The sequence below is a fragment of the Nilaparvata lugens genome, chromosome 1, assembly GCF_014356525.2.
Source record: "Nilaparvata lugens isolate BPH chromosome 1, ASM1435652v1, whole genome shotgun sequence".
NCBI lineage: Eukaryota > Metazoa > Arthropoda > Insecta > Hemiptera > Delphacidae > Nilaparvata > Nilaparvata lugens.
Genome location: NC_052504.1, coordinates 100,882,017 through 100,900,090, shown reverse-complemented (window position 1 = coordinate 100,900,090; position 18,074 = coordinate 100,882,017). Strand labels below are relative to the sequence as shown.

Here is an 18,074-nt window from a genome sequence, read left to right as displayed (position 1 = left end):
TAGAAACCTAAACAAACCTCAAATTTGTCAAAACAAATCTAAACTTAAGCTAAACTAACGATTTTCACAGTTTTTAACTCATTTCATTGAGAATTAGGGTCTGTGGCTGGGGTGTGAAGCTGGCCCGGACGAAAATTGAAACTTCCAAATTGGTATTTAGAAACCTAAACAAACCTCAAATTTGTCAAAACAATTCTAAACTAACACTAAACTAACGTTCTACACACTTTTCAACCCATTTTATTGTTTATTGTGGTCTGTGGCTGGGGTGTGAAGCTGGCCCGGACGAAAATTTGAAACTTCCAAATTTGGTATTTAGAAACCTAAACAAACCTCAAATTTGTCAAAACAAATCTAAACTTAAGCTAAACTAACGATTTTCACAGTTTTTAACTCATTTCATAGAGAATTTGGGTCTGTGGCTGGGGTGTGAAGCTGGCCCGGACGAAAATTTGAAACTTCCAATTTGGTATTTAGAAACCTAAACAAACCTCAAATTTGTCGAAACAAATCTAAACTTAAGCTAAACTAACGATTTTCACAGTTTTTAACTCATTTCATTGAGAATTAGGGTCTGTTGCTGGGGTGTGAAGCTGGCCCAGACGAAAATTTGAAACTTCCAAATTTGGTATTTAGAAACCTAAACAAACCTAGAATTTGTCAAAACAAATCTAAACCTAAGCTAAACTAACGATCTACACACTTTTCAACCCATTTTATTGTTTATTGTGGTCTGTGGCTGGGGTGTGAAGCTGGCCCGGACGAAAATTTGAAACTTCCAAATTTGGTATTTAGAAACCTAAACAAACCTCAAATTGTCAAAACAAATCTAAACTTAAGCTAAACTAACGATTTTCACAGTTTTTAACTCATTTCATTGAGAATTAGGGTCTGTGGCTGGGGTGTGAAGCTGGCCCAGACGAAAATTTGAAACTTCCAAATTTGGTATTTAGAAACCTAAACAAACCTCAAATTTGTCAAAACAATTCTAAACTAACACTAAACTAACGTTCTACACACTTTTCAACCCATTTTATTGTTTATTGTGGTCTGTGGCTGGGGTGTGAAGCTGGCCCGGACGAAAATTTGAAACTTCCAAATTTGGTATTTAGAAACCTAAACAAACCTAGAATTTGTCAAAACAATTCTAAACTAACACTAAACTAACGATCTACACACTTTTCAACCCATTTTATTGTTTATTGTGGTCTGTGGCTGGGGTGTGAAGCTGGCCCGGACGAAAATTTGAAACTTCCAAATTTGGTATTTAGAAACCTAAACAAACATAGAAATTGTCAAAACAAATCTAAACTAACGATCTACACAGTTTTTAACTCATTTCATTGAGAATTGGGGTCTGTGGCTGGGGTGTGAAGCTGGCCCGGACGAAAATTTGAAACTTTCAAATTTGGTATTTAGAAACCTAAACAAATGTCAAATTTGTCAAAACAAATCTAAACTTAAGCTAAACTAACGATCTACACAGTTTTTAACCCATTCCATTGATTATTGTGGTCTGTGGCTGAGGTGTGAAGCTGGCCCGGACAGAAATTTGATACTTCCAAATTTGGTATCTGGAAACCTAAACAAACCTCAAATTTGTCAAAACAAATCTAAACTTAAGCTAAACTAACGATTTTCACAGTTTTTAACTCATTTCATTGAGAATTGGGGTCTGTGGCTGGGGTGTGAAGCTGGCCCGGACGAAAATTTGAAACTTCCAAATTTGGTATTTAGAAACCTAAACAAACGTCAAATTTGTCAAAACAAACCTAAACTAACGCTAAACTAACGATCTAGACTATTTTCAACTAATTTTATGACAATTTCCGGGCTAGTGTGAAGTTGGCCCGGAGAATTAGAAACTTTCAAATTTGGTATTTAGAAACCTAAACAAACATAGAAATTGTCAAAACAAATCTAAACTAACACTAAACTAACGATCTACACACTTTTCAACCCATTTTATTGTTTATTGTAGTCTGTGGCTGGGGTGTGAAGCTGGCCCGGATGAAAATTTGAAACTTCCAAATATGGTATTTAGAAACCTAAACAAACCTCAAATTTGTCAAAACAAATCTAAACTTGAGCTAAACTAACGATTTTCACAGTTTTTAACTCATTTCATTGAGAATTAGGGTATGTGGCTGGGGTGTGAAGCTGGCCCGGACGAAAATTTGAAACTTCCAAATTTGGTATCTGGCAAACTTCCAAAACAAATCTAAACTAAAGCTAAACTAACGATCTACACAGTTTTTAACTCATTTCATTGAGAATTGGGGTCTGTGGCTGGAGTGTGAAGCTGGCCCGGACGAAAATTTGAAACTTTCAAATTTGGTATCTAGAAACCTAAACAAACGTTAAATTTGTCAAAACAAATCTAAACTAACACTAAACTAACGATCTAGACTATTTTCAATTAATTTTATGAAAATTCCCGGGCTGGTGTGAAGTTGGCCCGGAAAATTTGAAACTTTCAAATTAGGTATTCAGAAATCTAAACAAACGTCAAATTTGTCAAAACAAATCTAAACCTAAGCTAAACTAACGATCTAGACTATTTTGAACTAATTTTATGAAATTTCCCGGGCTGGTGTGAAGTTGGCCCGGAAAATTTGAAGTTTCCAAATTTGGTATTCAGAAGCCTAAACAATCGTCAAATTTGTCAAAACAAACCTAAACTAACGCTAAACTAACGATCTAGACTATTTTCAACTAATTTTATGAAAATTTCCGGGCTAGTGTGAAGTTGGCCCGGAAAATTTGAAACTTTCAAATTTTGTATTTAGAAACCTAAACAAACGTCAAATTTGTCAAAACAAACCTAAACTAACGCTAAACTAACGATTTATAACATTTTCATTGAGAGGGCTGACATCATCCGGGCCAACTTCACAGACGTTCGTAAAACAGCTTATTTCTGAGGAGATTCTACTTTTTTGCTTGCTAACCATCAGCGCATGCGCAGTAGATTTACTTTACACTCCCAAATCATTCGCGCATGCGCAGAAGAGTTTCTTTATGCTCCCTAATCAACTTTGTAAGCAGCTCGCCAAAAAGTCAGATCTTAACCTAAAATGTCGGTAATTGTAACTCCGCCGATATAAGTAATTTAACAGGTTGTGGCATTTGTAGAAACAATTTTGTATGTAATTTGCGCGTAATGCTTCTTTATCGCTCTTGCAAAATTATCACGCTCCGCATCGCGTCGCGTGATAACTGTTTTGGGCGAGCGATAAAGTCGCGCATTACGCTCTTAATACATAAATAGCTAGTATGTAATTCGCACGTAATGCTTCTTTATCACTCTTGCAAAATTATCACGCTCCGCTTCGCGTCGCGTGATAACTGTTACGCTCTTAATACATAAATAGCTATTTAAGCCTTTGCACAGCCTTAAACAAAGGAACAAATTATAACAATTTTATTGAAAATTTCTTCCTCTTTCTAACCATATCCTTGGAATTAAATTTTGACTGATATTTCTCTAGTTATTGTCATTTTCAAAAATATAAGAAAAAACATCTTGAAAACTATGGTCAATAAAAGAAAACTTTACTGCACATTGTTGCAAATTTCATGAAGAATGTATGATCTTCGGCGATTACATCTTTTTTGGGACACCCTGAATAGTAGAACACATATTCAGACGCTGAACGATAATTCAGTCTATGCAACTTGGAAAAGAGGAACTTAAATACAAAATTGCAAGTAAACCTCGAATCCAAATACATTATAAAAATTGAATATAATAAGCTGAAGAATATTTAAGCATAACTAAATAATATTGTTGATGTGAACTTGTGGGATCTGAATATATTAGAGTCAGTCGATTAAAATCGTCGAATGACTGACTCACTAAGCTGACAGAGAGCTTGAAGGTTATTTGTCAAGTTGGCAATATTCATCTCATTTATCGAAAGGTTCAATTATTTAGCGAAGACTCGAGCCGCGCGCCTCAGCACCTATCCTACACATTTATTGGATTATATGATTCATGTGATTTTTATGTTTTATAGACAACCAAATTTTATGTTGGTTTTTATAATAATAATAATAATAATTTATTCTTTGCATGTACATATTTTACAATGTTTGGCAGTTCGTCAAAACAATAAAAACAATAAATTGTTCATAAATATAAACAACAACAAAAAATACAAGAAGAAGAACAAGTCAATCAATCAATCAATTAGTTAAAAACAACCTGTATGAAATGAAAATTCAGGTGAAATGCTGTAAATTTAGATATGTAAATTAGTTAAGAATAATATCATCACAGCAACTCACGAAGTATTCATTAAAGGTATCTGCCATCTCTTCAAAAGTACCAAATGGAGATCCATTCACTTCAGTTGGATAAGTCTTTGTAGGCATGCTGGGGACAGTTTCCTTTCTTATCGATTTCCATATCAGCTTCGATTTATTGTCAGATGATGACATTACATTTTCTACATGAGCACACCTTAATAGAGCTATTTGATGTCTGATCAATCTCTTCAAAGCTTTCAGCTCATTTTTGTAGGCATCATCCCTAGGGAAATACTTTGCAAAGAGGTAAAGATCTCTTCTAGCTTGGCAGAGGTCTCTGAGCAATGGTGATGGCCACCTCAATCTACCATTGGTCTTGATTTTCTTATTAACAATAGTAAATGAGTCATTGAATGCCTTGCAATATAATCTCAGGAATATGTTGAATTTATCATCCAATGAACCTTCAACTTGAAGAGCTCTCGACCAATTTATGTTGGTTTTTATGTTGGTTTGGCGGCAAACCAACTAGAAGTGCTGGCTACTACATGCTTTTACAATTCATATCTAATGAATCATTGAACCTAACGGATTTATAGATCATGTGGTCCAGCCACGACGCGCGGTTGGAATTGCACCTTTAGTGTAAAAAATCAACATTCTTATGATTCAAATGTTTTCCATATTTTTATAATTTTTTTACCTACTATGCATTGTAATTAACATTCATTCACTGTATCTATTTTTGTAGTGTAACGAGCATTTTGACTAAAAATTTGCCGAACGACTAGTGTAAATAAAAATCAAAATTGTCAAGATATGAATGCATTAGTGTGTATAGCTTGATGTTTTCAAAATGAATTTCCAGCAACTATCAAAGAGAGGAGTGAATTTTGTACAATTCCATGGAACACATTAAAGCATGTGCTAGATAAATATATCAACAATATATTCATAAAAGATGTTCAGAAGCGTGAATTTTGTAATCATATTTCCTGTATTAACAACATTCTAAATTCAGAATTCTTTGTGATTATTTTGGGATCAAAATATATGTGTTTAAAAGTGATGAAGAATCATAACCTCTTTTGGACTAATTTTCAATCAAATTTCGGGAATGGAATGGTAAGGGCTATATAAGCCTGTTTTTCCATTTCAAATCATATTATGATTATGTGTTTCATCATTGTTGAATAAATTAATGAATAATTATTATTATCAAACGAAAATCCCAATTGAATGCTGTAAATCACCCCGAAGACTTCTGCTACTGCAAATATTGACAACAGGGTAAACAGCTAGATGGAAATTCGATGAGCGCTACTATACAAAAATTATTTGTCATTCCGGGAATCGAACCCAGGAAGTTCTGACCGGCAATTAGGAGGTACTGGGTTTGATTCCCGGGCTGACAAATAATCTTTGTATCGTAGCGCTCATCGAATTTCCATCTAGCTGTTTACCCTGTTGTCAATATTTGCAGTAGCAGAAGTCTTCGGGGTGATTTACAGCATAACTGGGATTTTCGTTTAATAATAATTATTCATTAATTAGCATTTGAACAAATGCAACTTCCAATTTATTTCCATCTGTTAACTGACAATAATTAATACCCATTAATCCAATTTTATTCGGCTCTTTATCGGTTGATGGCTTATTCATCATTGAAATTATTGAGAGAAAAAACCAAATGAGCCCTCAACTATTTTCGTCCCAAATTTATAAACAAAGTTTCGATTCACTTTTCATATTTACCAGATCAAATCAATATTATAATCAATGAAAGTACTTCACATTGATAAACCTTTTATAGTTTGAATAAATATAAAAGCGTATTGTAATAAAATATAATGTATCTTCTAATTGAGCCTCTATTTAATGTCTAATTTGAGAAGATTATTATTATTCATATAAAATTCAACCGTATACCAGCGCACTTACTGCTTTTCCAATCAATGTAATCCTCTGGTACAAGACCAGTTGTCATGAGTTTGTAAATTCCGCACTCTGGAACACTGTTGAAGTCACCACAGAAGATGAGAGACACATTTCGACGAGTCTGAAAAAACATTGAACACTTGTATTAATTCTATAAGCTTGGTAGAAACACATTCAGATTATGTTCTTTTAAGGGAATTCAACACTGCAACTCATTGCTAGGTGAAAGCATTATTAAAACTACAATATTCATTCATTCATTTCCGTATCCGTGCGACCAGATGCTCTATATAACATTAAAAAAAATAGTTGGTAAACTGCAAACCCCGCCTACGACACCAATATTATGAGCACAATCAATTCAACAGAATAGCCAGGGATCAGTTCGTGTAGTTTCACCAGAAATTTCTGATACTCTGTCCGTTAGCCCTCCTGCTTTGCAGCAATATCACATTCAGCTGGAGCTGAGATTTCAATAACAAATATTACAATCAAATTCAAATCCAGAACAATATCAGGGTTGTTGCTGTTCTAAATTCAAAATTTCAAGTTTTTTTTGACAGAAAATTGGACTTGAATTTTTGAAAGTGAAATGTAGCCTTTTGGGAATGTTACTGTTTGTCAAATTTGGAAGAAGAGCAGTTTTGGGCTGAGCCTCTTGCTCTCCCCTAATCATTGCAGTATGATTTACAATTGTATTAGAGAATAGATTAAATAGAATAAAAGCCTGGTGGTAGAGAACGAACAATTCCAGTATAGTAGGCATTAATATTCTCCAAAGCAGACTATAATCTCATGGGACGTAAGGCAGCACTGCTGGTTGTCTGTACTGTATAAGTGCCGTAAATGGTATTACAGCACACACGATGCAGCATTATGCCTGTGGATTTATTATTATTATTATTATTATTATTATTAATGACTACTAATATTATTATTCTAGTAGATGATTATTGAATGCGAGCAAATGTTTGAAATGTTTATAAATGACACTAGATAGTTTTGTGCGTTAACAGGACACAGCTCCGACACTCATTTTCTCAGCACAACCAGCATCCATGACAAATATATGTCTATTGAGATTATTATCAGGATGCATTAAACATAATTCTGTGATACAACATAATAGAATCAATAATAATCTTTATAATTCAATTACTTGTATATCATAATATTGTACAATATACTTCGAAGCTAAAATTGATAAATCATCGATACTGTTATGTAATATGTGTCACTTCATATGCGACTGTCGGCCTCAGTAACTACATTTTAGCGCTATAGTTTTGTAATCAATTTTATATCACCATCTCAAACAGGTTTAGTACCTCGAGATGCAAATACTCAATTGGCATTGCATTTTATTTTGTAATAGTATTTTCTCATGTTGTAAAATTTGTATTGCTTTTATTATAATTTCTAAGATGTTGTAATTTTATATTTCTGCCAATAAAACATTTTCATTTCATTTCAATTATATCGTGCAAAATGTGAACTCACTTCTTTCTTCAATTTGTCTATGTAGTCAGTGATGTACTTAATAGATATTCCGGCCTGGATTAATCGAACGTGATCAGCATCGGGATGAAAATATAGATGAGTGTTGGCAACTACAAGTAATTCATCTGATTTGTCTAAACTTTCCAAAGTCAGTATCTAGAAAAAACATAGGGAAAAACAATAACTGGAAGTTCAGAGTAAAGAAAACATTGCATAGATTTTCTACCAAACTAGATCAGTTTAGTAATCACTTTCATGCAATGCCACAAATATTTTTGTTAAAATGGAATAACCTACTGAGGAAATAATACACCAAACAAGTGTAGAAAAAATTGAAATAGGCTCAGATAACATAAAAACTCCGAAATTCGAATACCCACTCCTTTCAAGATGAATTTTATCAACTGTTTCAAGAAATTACGGGATCTCTGATAATCATTCTTTGAGCTAGAAAACATAATTTTTATGGTCTATGAGATCTGTGTTTTAGAGCAAAACTATCATGGAAGAGCACTCCTTGTGGAAGTTTAGAGCGAGAGAGACGGGTGAATATCAATAATGAATTAGCAATGATAATTATTATCATTGTTGAGATAATGAGAGGATTATCCATCTCAATGAGAGTTGTATTCTACTAGATATAGAACAGATGATAGATCCTTTAATATCTTATAATAAAAGCAGTTCAAACAGCAACAACACCAATTTCAGCAATAAACACCAACATAAAACAGGGAATGAACAATAAACAGAATGAATAATTACAGAATGAACAATAAACAAATAGTAATTTATTGGAATATGGTATAAATTACCTGTAATGTTGTATGCCTATCAATCACACGCAGTTTGAGGGCTTCCTTTTTGCTTATAACTTCCCATATCTCATTCAAGCAATGATTATTTTGAATAACTTCTCCAAGTATAATCGATTCAGAGTGCAACAGCCTTCAATTGGGAAACAAAATAATAACGAATTGATATATTACATAATTTTCAAGAATACAATTATTATTAAAATATTTAAATATTGATATTACAACAATATTAACAAATACTTAAATACAGTAACAAGAATTTCACGTTTAATCAAATAATAGTTTTTGCTATAAATCCAGAAAAATAATATTTTTTGATTGCGTAGATGGACTAAGTTCGATGAATGGACTAAGTTGGACTAAGTATAACTAAGTTATAATCCATTATTAAAAATTTAATGAACGATGAAAATAATTTATTATTATTGAGTTTGAACAAATGAACACTTACTTGAATCTATCGTTAGAATAGAAGCAAGCAACACCTTCCTTCACAGTACTTCCTTTCAGTGCGAAACACCCTTCGTAGCCGGCGGGGCCCAATACATACTTCAAATCTCTGTTAAAGAAGAACTCATCCACCTCTTGCAAGAATATCAAGTCAGCATTATATCCTAAAAAAAATCGATCTATATTTTCTAACAAATCACTATTTGAGTTGTAGCTGACAGAATGAACCCTGGGAGAGAACGCAATCTGCCAACAATTATTTTAAGAATAATCCAACCACAGTTCTGTTGTTTATGTGCCTGACTAGAGCATGCTTTGCGGTAGCTTAGCATGAATCCGAATGGTTTTAAACAGCACCCTAATTTATGCACTTTTGTCATGTTTGTACAACAGACACACTGAACTTCATCAAGCTTCAAATTCACTTATGAAAACTCAATTTATCGGTCGAGACCGTAAAGTTGTGTTGATATATGGTTGATATCGTTTATAATAAGGTACTGGATATTTTTATGCACGAAATCAGAGTATTAAACAGATACCTCCAATTAATTCGATTCACAGGAAAGATATTATCTTTTAATAATGATAATATTGTTGATAAAAATAGTAATAATCCTTATTATTATAATTATTATAATTAAATCATACTTTTTAAATGAGCCTTATATCTGCTCGGCAGATAAAGCAGTCGTTAGGTCATATCAGAGGCCCTGAAATTGATCAGTTGCGACCTGATAACTCTGACACCAGACCTGAGCCAGCCAGGTCACTCGATATTATTATTATTTATCTGCTATTAATTATGGCTTGAAGGCTAGAAAAAGAGACAATGAAAGAGGTGATTGTTTGCAATCGGGTAATGATATGCCAGAGGTTTTCTCCCCATCACACTCAGAGTTAATTATGAGTTAAATTTACGCCTAGTTTAACCCTATTGAGTTAATTTTTAAGGGAATACAATTATTATAAATTGAATAATTGATAATAAATCTCACCTAGTATTTCTTTGATAAGCAGTTGTTTTCTGTAATCCATTTTCAGAGCATAACGGGGGCAATAATGGAATAAATGACTGAGAGCTTCCGCAGTTTCTGTGTAAATATCAGAAAGGATATTGTAAGTGATCACACGAAACCTGAAAAAGACAAAATGGAAAATTTAGAAGCCTAGTTGTCATAGGAAGAGGTGAAAGCCTGAAGAAATTTATACACTACAAACATCATACCGGGTGATTCAAAAAGGACTTGACAACTTTGAAAATTCATATAAATCTTATTAAACAAGGTACACAGCTGTTTTGAAGGAAAACACTCCAAGTTTTAACTCGCGTAGTCCGCTAGTGCCTGGTCACGCCGTACAAGCGCTAGCGGCAGTTACGTCAAAGACGGCTGCCTTCACTGGACCCGAGCGTGCTAGCTGTGTTTTTTTTATTGACAATTCCACTTTTTATTTGAGCAAAATTCAAATGACCATATTTAACAGTATTTTCATTCAAATATGCATTATATAATGATAATTTCGTTTTTATCATTATTGAAGATGATTTTTCCAATAATACACTGTGCTTAGATTATCAAATCAAATCAATTTATTTTCCACATTGCATTACAAAAAAATGTAGAATTACATAAATTCAATTATGAATAAAATACATCAATTCAAATAGAAAATGATACATTATTACTACATTAATATTAGTATACAGATGGCGTGGAATTTCCCCAAGAAGACTATACGTCTGTGAATGGGGGAGAGTTCTTGCATGAAAATAGAGTAACATGTATCTTTTCTGTGCTATGAACTATTAACTTTATGTTTTATACAACCTATATAAGTAAATGTAACTGTTGTTTATAGTTTGTTCAAAAAATTCGTTATCAATAGCAGAGCAGAGTTGATAATAAATTTACAAGTGGGAGAGCAAGGGAACCTCAGACCAGCAATGAAGCGAAAAAGTTATATTTTAATTAAATTGAGCTGGTAAGTTATACTAGATGTATGGTGAATGGAGCAGTTCCTCAGTTCCAATCCAGCCTATGCCAAAAAGCCACCCGACCAACCTACTTTTATACAACACGTCGCTGCAATCCTCAGCCACCCTGACCGGCAAATTCCTATAGATAATTTGAGTTAGGTAGTATGGTGATTTGAGTTCTATTCCATGCATTAATCTAGGTGTTGATTATCCATGGTTGTTCTTGAGTCGTGTTTGATAATTGTGTTGTATATTAGCAAATAGGTTTATTCTATGTTTTCTTATATATGTGAGAATTGTTTTAATAAATAACTGTCTTAGATTGAGCACAGAGAAGTCCGAGAATAGCAGCAACGTGGGGTACCTGGATTCTTTTTTCAGGATAGTTTTCATTATTGTGCGTTGAGTGACGGCCAGCGGCTCCAGGATGAAACACCTCCCCAAACTATTATGCCATACTGCAATATTGATTGGACATAAAATGCATGGGAGATCCTCCTACACAATCTAATGTCTAGTACCTGGCTAAGCTTCGAGAGTCCATACAACATCCTTCTAAGCCTCTGTTTGACACATTGAATATGGGGAACCCAACTCAAGTGATGATCAAAAATAACCCCAAGATATTTGTATTGGTCAACTCTCATGTTTGATCCATATGTACAGACTGAGCATTCTAAATCTGTACATGTATGCATTTCCACCTGCCTTGAGCCTGGATCTGATTGGTTCCTTGTTACGATCGGCATATACTTTAGTTATATCTACTGTTAAGCTGTTATGGTAGAACCAGTTTATTACTTTTGAAAGGTCTATAGTGGCATTTTTATATACATCCTCTCAATCCTTGCCAACAGAAACAACAACCGTATCAGCAGCAAATAGAAATATCTTGATTGTCGTGTTGAGCTTTGAAATGTTATAGATGTATATAATAAGGAACAATACTGGACCCAGGGTGCTTCCCTGAATCACCCCATAGTCAATACTGTCCCTCTCACCACATTTACCATCAATTTGAACAAACTGAAGGCGTTCATAGAAGTAACTTCTGAACCACTGCAAAGCAGTATTTTTAATTCCAATAGCTTCAAGCTTCTTGAAGAGCTTGCCTCTATCTATAGAGTTGAATGCCTTGGCCAGGTCCAGGAACGTCATTAAAACTTTATTTTTCAATTCAACTGACTCAATTATATATTTGGTTACATCAAATAGAGCATCATTGGTATTTTTTGATTTTTGAAATCCATATTGGATTTTTACAAGTATGTTATTATTTGTCAAATATTCTGTTAACTGTAATTTAACGCATTTTTCAATAATCTTAGACAATGTTGTTAGAAGAGATATGGGTCTGTAGTTTGAAAATTGATTTTTAGGTCCTGATTTGGAGATTGGGATGATTTTTTCTATTTTTAGATTTTCCGGAAACTGTCCTGTACGAATGCTTAAATTTATTAAATGATGGATAGTATTCATCTTTTTCAGGAAGTTTGTCTATTTTATGAGTTGATTAAGACATATGGCATAATGATCGGTGATCGCGGTTTGTACTACAGTTGTTGAAACTTGGAAAGTGTGCGGTAATCTGACAAAGTAGTGATCGATGCAGGTGTTGCTGACCGGTCTGGTCACCTTATCGACACATGAAACAAAGCCTGCCTCGTTCATTACATCCAAGTACTTTTCTTCCAGAGTATGTGGATTAGCAGTTTATATCACCACTGAAGATTTTTATACATTTAGCGTCATTTCTCTGTTGGTTAAAGTAAGATTCAATAGATTCAATAAAAATTTCAAGACTTGAGTTGGGGCTACGATAGATTGCAAGCAGTTCAAAAGGAACACCGGCCCAATAAAAAGTGAGGGAGAGAGATGTAGCAATATTTCCTAATTGAATCTCGCGACATGAAGCAGTTATCTCATTGTCAATGTAAACAAAATCTCCATCGCTTTGATTAATATTGTTATATGATCTGAATAAATTGTAGCCAGGAATCTCCATCAAATCGCTCTCATCTTTCAGCCAAGCATCCGTTAAAATAATGCATGTGAAATGATAACCCAGGCTTTGTAATACTAGAATAAATTTGTAGCTCCTAATATTTTCCTGGATTACAGTAAAGAATAAAGAATCCTCTAATATTCCCAACACATTTTCCTTGTAAGTTACCGGTACGCCTGATATTAAAATATTGTTTTCTGCGTCTGCTGTTGGAGGTCCTGTACATTTTGTTTCACGTTTTTCAGTTCATTTTTAAGACGCGCGTTCTCTTTCTCCAATTCACTGACAGTTTCACATGTTTTATTACACTTATCTTTAACGTCGTTGAACTGTTTCTTCATTTCCTCCCACTTCTTGTTATTCTCCTCTCACTTTGTATTAGTTTCTTGTCTAAATTCGGTGATTGCACTTAATAGTGTCTCATTAGATACTTCACCATCATCCGTTTTATTAGATCTGGCACTCACAGAGGGTGTAGTACCGGTGCAATTTTAGCATTTTCATTTCTTATTTCTTGTTTCTCTCGATAGTCCAACACAATTCTGGTGGAAATCAGTTTGACAATCATGACACTTTACACTATCCTTAATTATTTCCCCTTGACAACGGTCACACTCCATAATTCCGAAATTTATAAAAAATCACTTTGGAACAAAACTGGGAAGAATTTCAACAAGAATAAAACTTTAGTAGCCTAGTTGGTTAAAAGCACACTGGCCGGCCGGCTTAAACTCGTTGCTTAGCAGCACGATAAGATACCTTCCGATAAGATTACTTAGATACGATATTAGATTAGATATAGTAGACTAATATAATAAACTATAAAATATAAACTAATATATATATATATATTATTATATAGCAATAATATATAATTATATATACTAATATATAAAACTAAAATATATTAGACTAATTATAAGATTAGATAGATCCGATAAGATTACTTTCCTTGGTTTGAAAATCGGCGTAGTGTATTTATTTATTCACAATATCACATCGGAAACAACAGGTAATGACCCAAATATGTTTCCTTAACACAACAATAAGTACAGTATACGCTTTAATAAAAAAAAGATACTAAAACTAATGTCTAAAAATAATAATACTTAGTAAACTACTTCTAAAACATTCCTTAATAGAGTTGATGGTGAAAGTGATGGTGAAAATGAATATATGAAGTGATGAAGGAGAGGTGTTATCAATAAAGATGATGAGAGAGCATGCAGTCTCATATGAATGATGAATGATAGGATGAGGGTGATAATGATAACTGCCAGCAAAGAACTTTGAAAATAAGGGGTGAGTAAGAATAAAATGAGTTTGAATGTGCAAATGAAGGAAAATTGAAGTGAAAAGAGTGATATTTTTATAATGATAGGAATATTTGCGAAAATTATGGCTGCTGATTAAAAATTCAGTTATTCTGATTCTCTCTCAGAAGCATCGTTATTGTGCGCTTGAAACTTAATGGGCCATCAGAAAACACGTCCATCCCACAGCTAAGTCCGTTCAACAATCTTGGCATGTGGTTGAGGGGGGGAAATATGCACTAACTGTCCTACACCTCTGTACTGCGAATAGGGAATGCCATCTACGCCTGAGAGTGGGCACGGCGAATCCAATTCTTCCAAGGAGGTAAGAAGAATCAACCTCATTCGTTAGTATCTTACGGAAAAGAATCAACGATGGTACCTCTCTCCTAAGCTTAAGAGCATCAACTTCGAACAATGATCTTAATCGACGTGTAGGAAATCCTCTCTCACAGGAATGCCCGAATTTTTTGAAGAGGAATCTTAGAAATTTATCTTGCATTCTCTCAAGTTTTATTACATAGGTGATCTCATAAGGACTCCAGACCGGCGCTGCATACTCCTTGTACTCCAAGTACCTTGATATATTGCAACATTTTTGATACCAAAGATCGATTAGGATGACCGAGAACGAAATGTTTTCTTTAAGCAAGATGGCGCACCACCACACTATCTGACTGACGTCCGGAATTTTCTTAATGACCGCTTTCCAAATCAGTGGATTGGCCGTAATGCGCCAATTGCATCGCCCCCTCGTTCCCCAGACTAACACCGCTGGATTTTTTCTTGCGGGGTTTGATAAAAGATATGGTGTATATACCACCACTCCACCTGACTGAACTTAGAGCAAGGATTTGCACTGCTGTTGAGCAAGTTACGCCTGAAATGCTAGTGCGAGTCTGGGAAGAAATCGATTATCGATGAGATGTCTGCAGGATAACCAACGGGAATCACATAGAAAATCTTAAGTTTAAGGTAAAAAAATTGTGTTTCCTTTAAAACAACACCAAAACTGTACCTTGTTTAATAAGATTTTCTTTTAAATGTAAAAAGTTCTTTTTAAATCACCCGGTATACTTACAATAATATAATAGTTATTGAAAAGTTTAACAAGGAATTTTGATAATTATAGCCTAGTTGTCCTCAAAGCCTGCAATTCTTGGAAGAGTAGAGCTAGAGCTTAGAATAAAGCTCTTTTTTAAGGCGCTGATTACATAATATGACCTGTGATGTAATTCTATGACCTGTGATAAATTGTTAAAATTGTGATTGTTTTTATATTTTTTGACGATGTCTTGCATTATTTTTTTAATGTTCTGACAATAAACGAATCTTGAATTTTGAATAACCTATCTTTTGATCTCAAGTTAGTACCAAGCAGTGTTAAAGTATGAAAATGTTTTTCTAAGCTTTTTAGGTGGCAATCAGAACTTGGTTCAGGTTCCCAAAAATTCGTTAAAGGCTTGTTTATAAATACCGTGTTTTTACAATTTTATTTATTTTTTCAATTGTAGGCCTATAAAGAATATATGATATCACGGTATCACCATAGAGAAAAGGTAATCCATAGATCAAGAAATTCATTATTCGTCTCTGGTAAGGGTGATACCAGAGGTGACCTAACATTATTTCTAAACTACAAAAAACAAAGCTTTGGTATCGTACCTAGATTTCCGATGAAAACATCAGCGATGATGATCAGAATAGGTTTTAATGCATTAGTAGAAAAATTAGTTGAACGGTCGCATTCTGGGTATTAATTAACAGAAAGATGTGTCATTAAAATATTTTTCAATAAACAAATTTATGAACTGAGAGAACTTTTTGTAAATTACCAAGCAAGAAGCATTACATCAAAAGCATTCAATTAGATAACATCCACCAAACAATTATTTTATTAGTCTTGGACTTACTCATTTCCGGACAACCGTGTACTGGTGAATGGGTGACGACTCTCGAATGGACAAAGTCCCGGACCAGCTTCAACAGGGTCTGTAGAGACAGTTGATGCTTCAGGACCCTTCAAATTATTATTGCTTGGTTCACAGATCAGTTTCAAATAATATCCAATATCTTCATTTTTTGAAGAATAGATGAAGCCATCTCCAACTCTTTCCCATCCAGTTTCTTCACTTCGTGGAGCATGTTTGCTTTTTTTTCTCAACCAAGTAAATGAACAATCTTTTTGTTCAGTGAACAAAACTTTAAACTTAGAAGGGTATATAACAAATCCAGCTAGCATGCTTGATGGCAAACTTAGTTCATTTACCCAGGGTGAATTTATAGATACAGAATATTCCACATCATTTATATTAAGTATCAAGGTCTCCGGAGCTTTGTTAAAGAAGATTGCATCCTTGCAGATTGTCTCATTATCAATCAAAAAACCATCTTGAAGTAGACCTGCCGAGGATTCACAACTATCAACTTCTAGCCCTGTCTGTCCTTTTTGTTTCTTCTTACGTTTGGAAGATTTTAATTTATTTATGTTTACTTTAACTCTATTCAAAAAATCTCCAATTTTTTCACTCAGTTTCCTATTAAAATTACACTCACGTTCTATATTTAATGTTTCATTTTTGTACAGAAAACTAACCTGAAATGTTTCACATCCATCAGGTAGACGAAAATAAGCTGTTGGTTTTTCCATGAAGCGAACTTTCAAATTTATATTGTGAGTTGAACTATATGAACGAATAACTGTTTGAAATACTTTGAAGCGCCACACAAATACAGTCATAGCAGTAGCTATAAATTATTTAACATCATCATACCGAATATTTTTTTTAAATGAGAAATAAAAAAGATACATATGAAAGGAATGATAGCAATTCAACAACTTACTAAAGCTAAATCAATTTCTTCTGTGGTTGAAAAATAATGTTCCGATTGACATGTTGAAGTTGGCTGAGTTCCTAAAACAATTTATTAGTTTAAGTGAGAGAAAATAGTGCAATAAACATGCAACTCTACCAAAGCTGGTAAATTAACCTAAAATATTTTAGACGTGCGCTTGTATCAGCTGCTGCTCTTTATTACAACAGCTGATTTCATATTGGAAACATGAAATCATGTTGCCAACGTAAAATAATTGAAACAAATTTGACAAATAGTTTGCTTTTTGTCTTCAAATTATGAAACTATTCAAGTTTTCAAGTACAGTATAATACTGATTACACTAACTACTCAGATACCTCGATTATCCTCATGGAAATGAAAACTTTCCAGTCGAATGGTGACGTTAATCAATAATTGTTATCGATTTCTATTTTTTTGTTTTCGTCTGCTGGGTGACCACTTTCTCACATCCACAAACGGGTAGTATCGAATAAAATATCGAATACTTTCCATCGGAGCAGCTTGTCGATAGGTTTTTAAAAGACAGCATTATCAAAATAATAGTCCAGGCAATGAATGCTCAAAAAAGGGTACAGTATAGAGGGAAAAGTTTGGAAGACAATTTTTGACCCCGCAGTTCTGTTAAGGGTGGTAAGGAGGTGAACATATCAAAAGTCCCCACCCCTACACACTCCGATAAGGGGGTGAGGATGGTTCAAAGGTATACCGTACTATTTTTTGGTTTCCCGCATATAACTCGAAAACTATAAATCTTACGGACATAACTGTTACTATATACAATATTGAAGCTTACATAATTTCCTAAAATATTTGTCTCATATTTTTTTCTATATCTTCTCTAGTTTTCATTTTTGACATTTTTCATTTTGTGACATTTTGAAAAAACACATTTGCCTCCAACTTTTTTCATTTTTTCCTCTCAAAACTTTTTGAAAATCGATGGGAAAAATCCATGCTGATTA

General features: G+C 33.8%; 1 protein-coding gene across 1 annotated transcript; it reads right to left on the bottom strand.

Annotated features, from left to right (window-relative positions):
* Positions 1 to 6,157: 6,157 nt before the first annotated feature.
* LOC120349500 (2',5'-phosphodiesterase 12-like) lies at positions 6,158 to 17,502 on the bottom strand (the record flags this gene model as incomplete). The annotated part of the gene is made up of 7 exons (XM_039419857.1): positions 6,158 to 6,310; positions 7,690 to 7,845; positions 8,505 to 8,637; positions 8,959 to 9,121; positions 9,956 to 10,095; positions 16,167 to 16,245; positions 17,448 to 17,502. Coding segments are annotated over 7 exons (879 nt in total), but the record flags the coding sequence as incomplete, so codon positions are not given.
* Between the last annotated feature and the right edge of the window lie 572 nt (positions 17,503 to 18,074).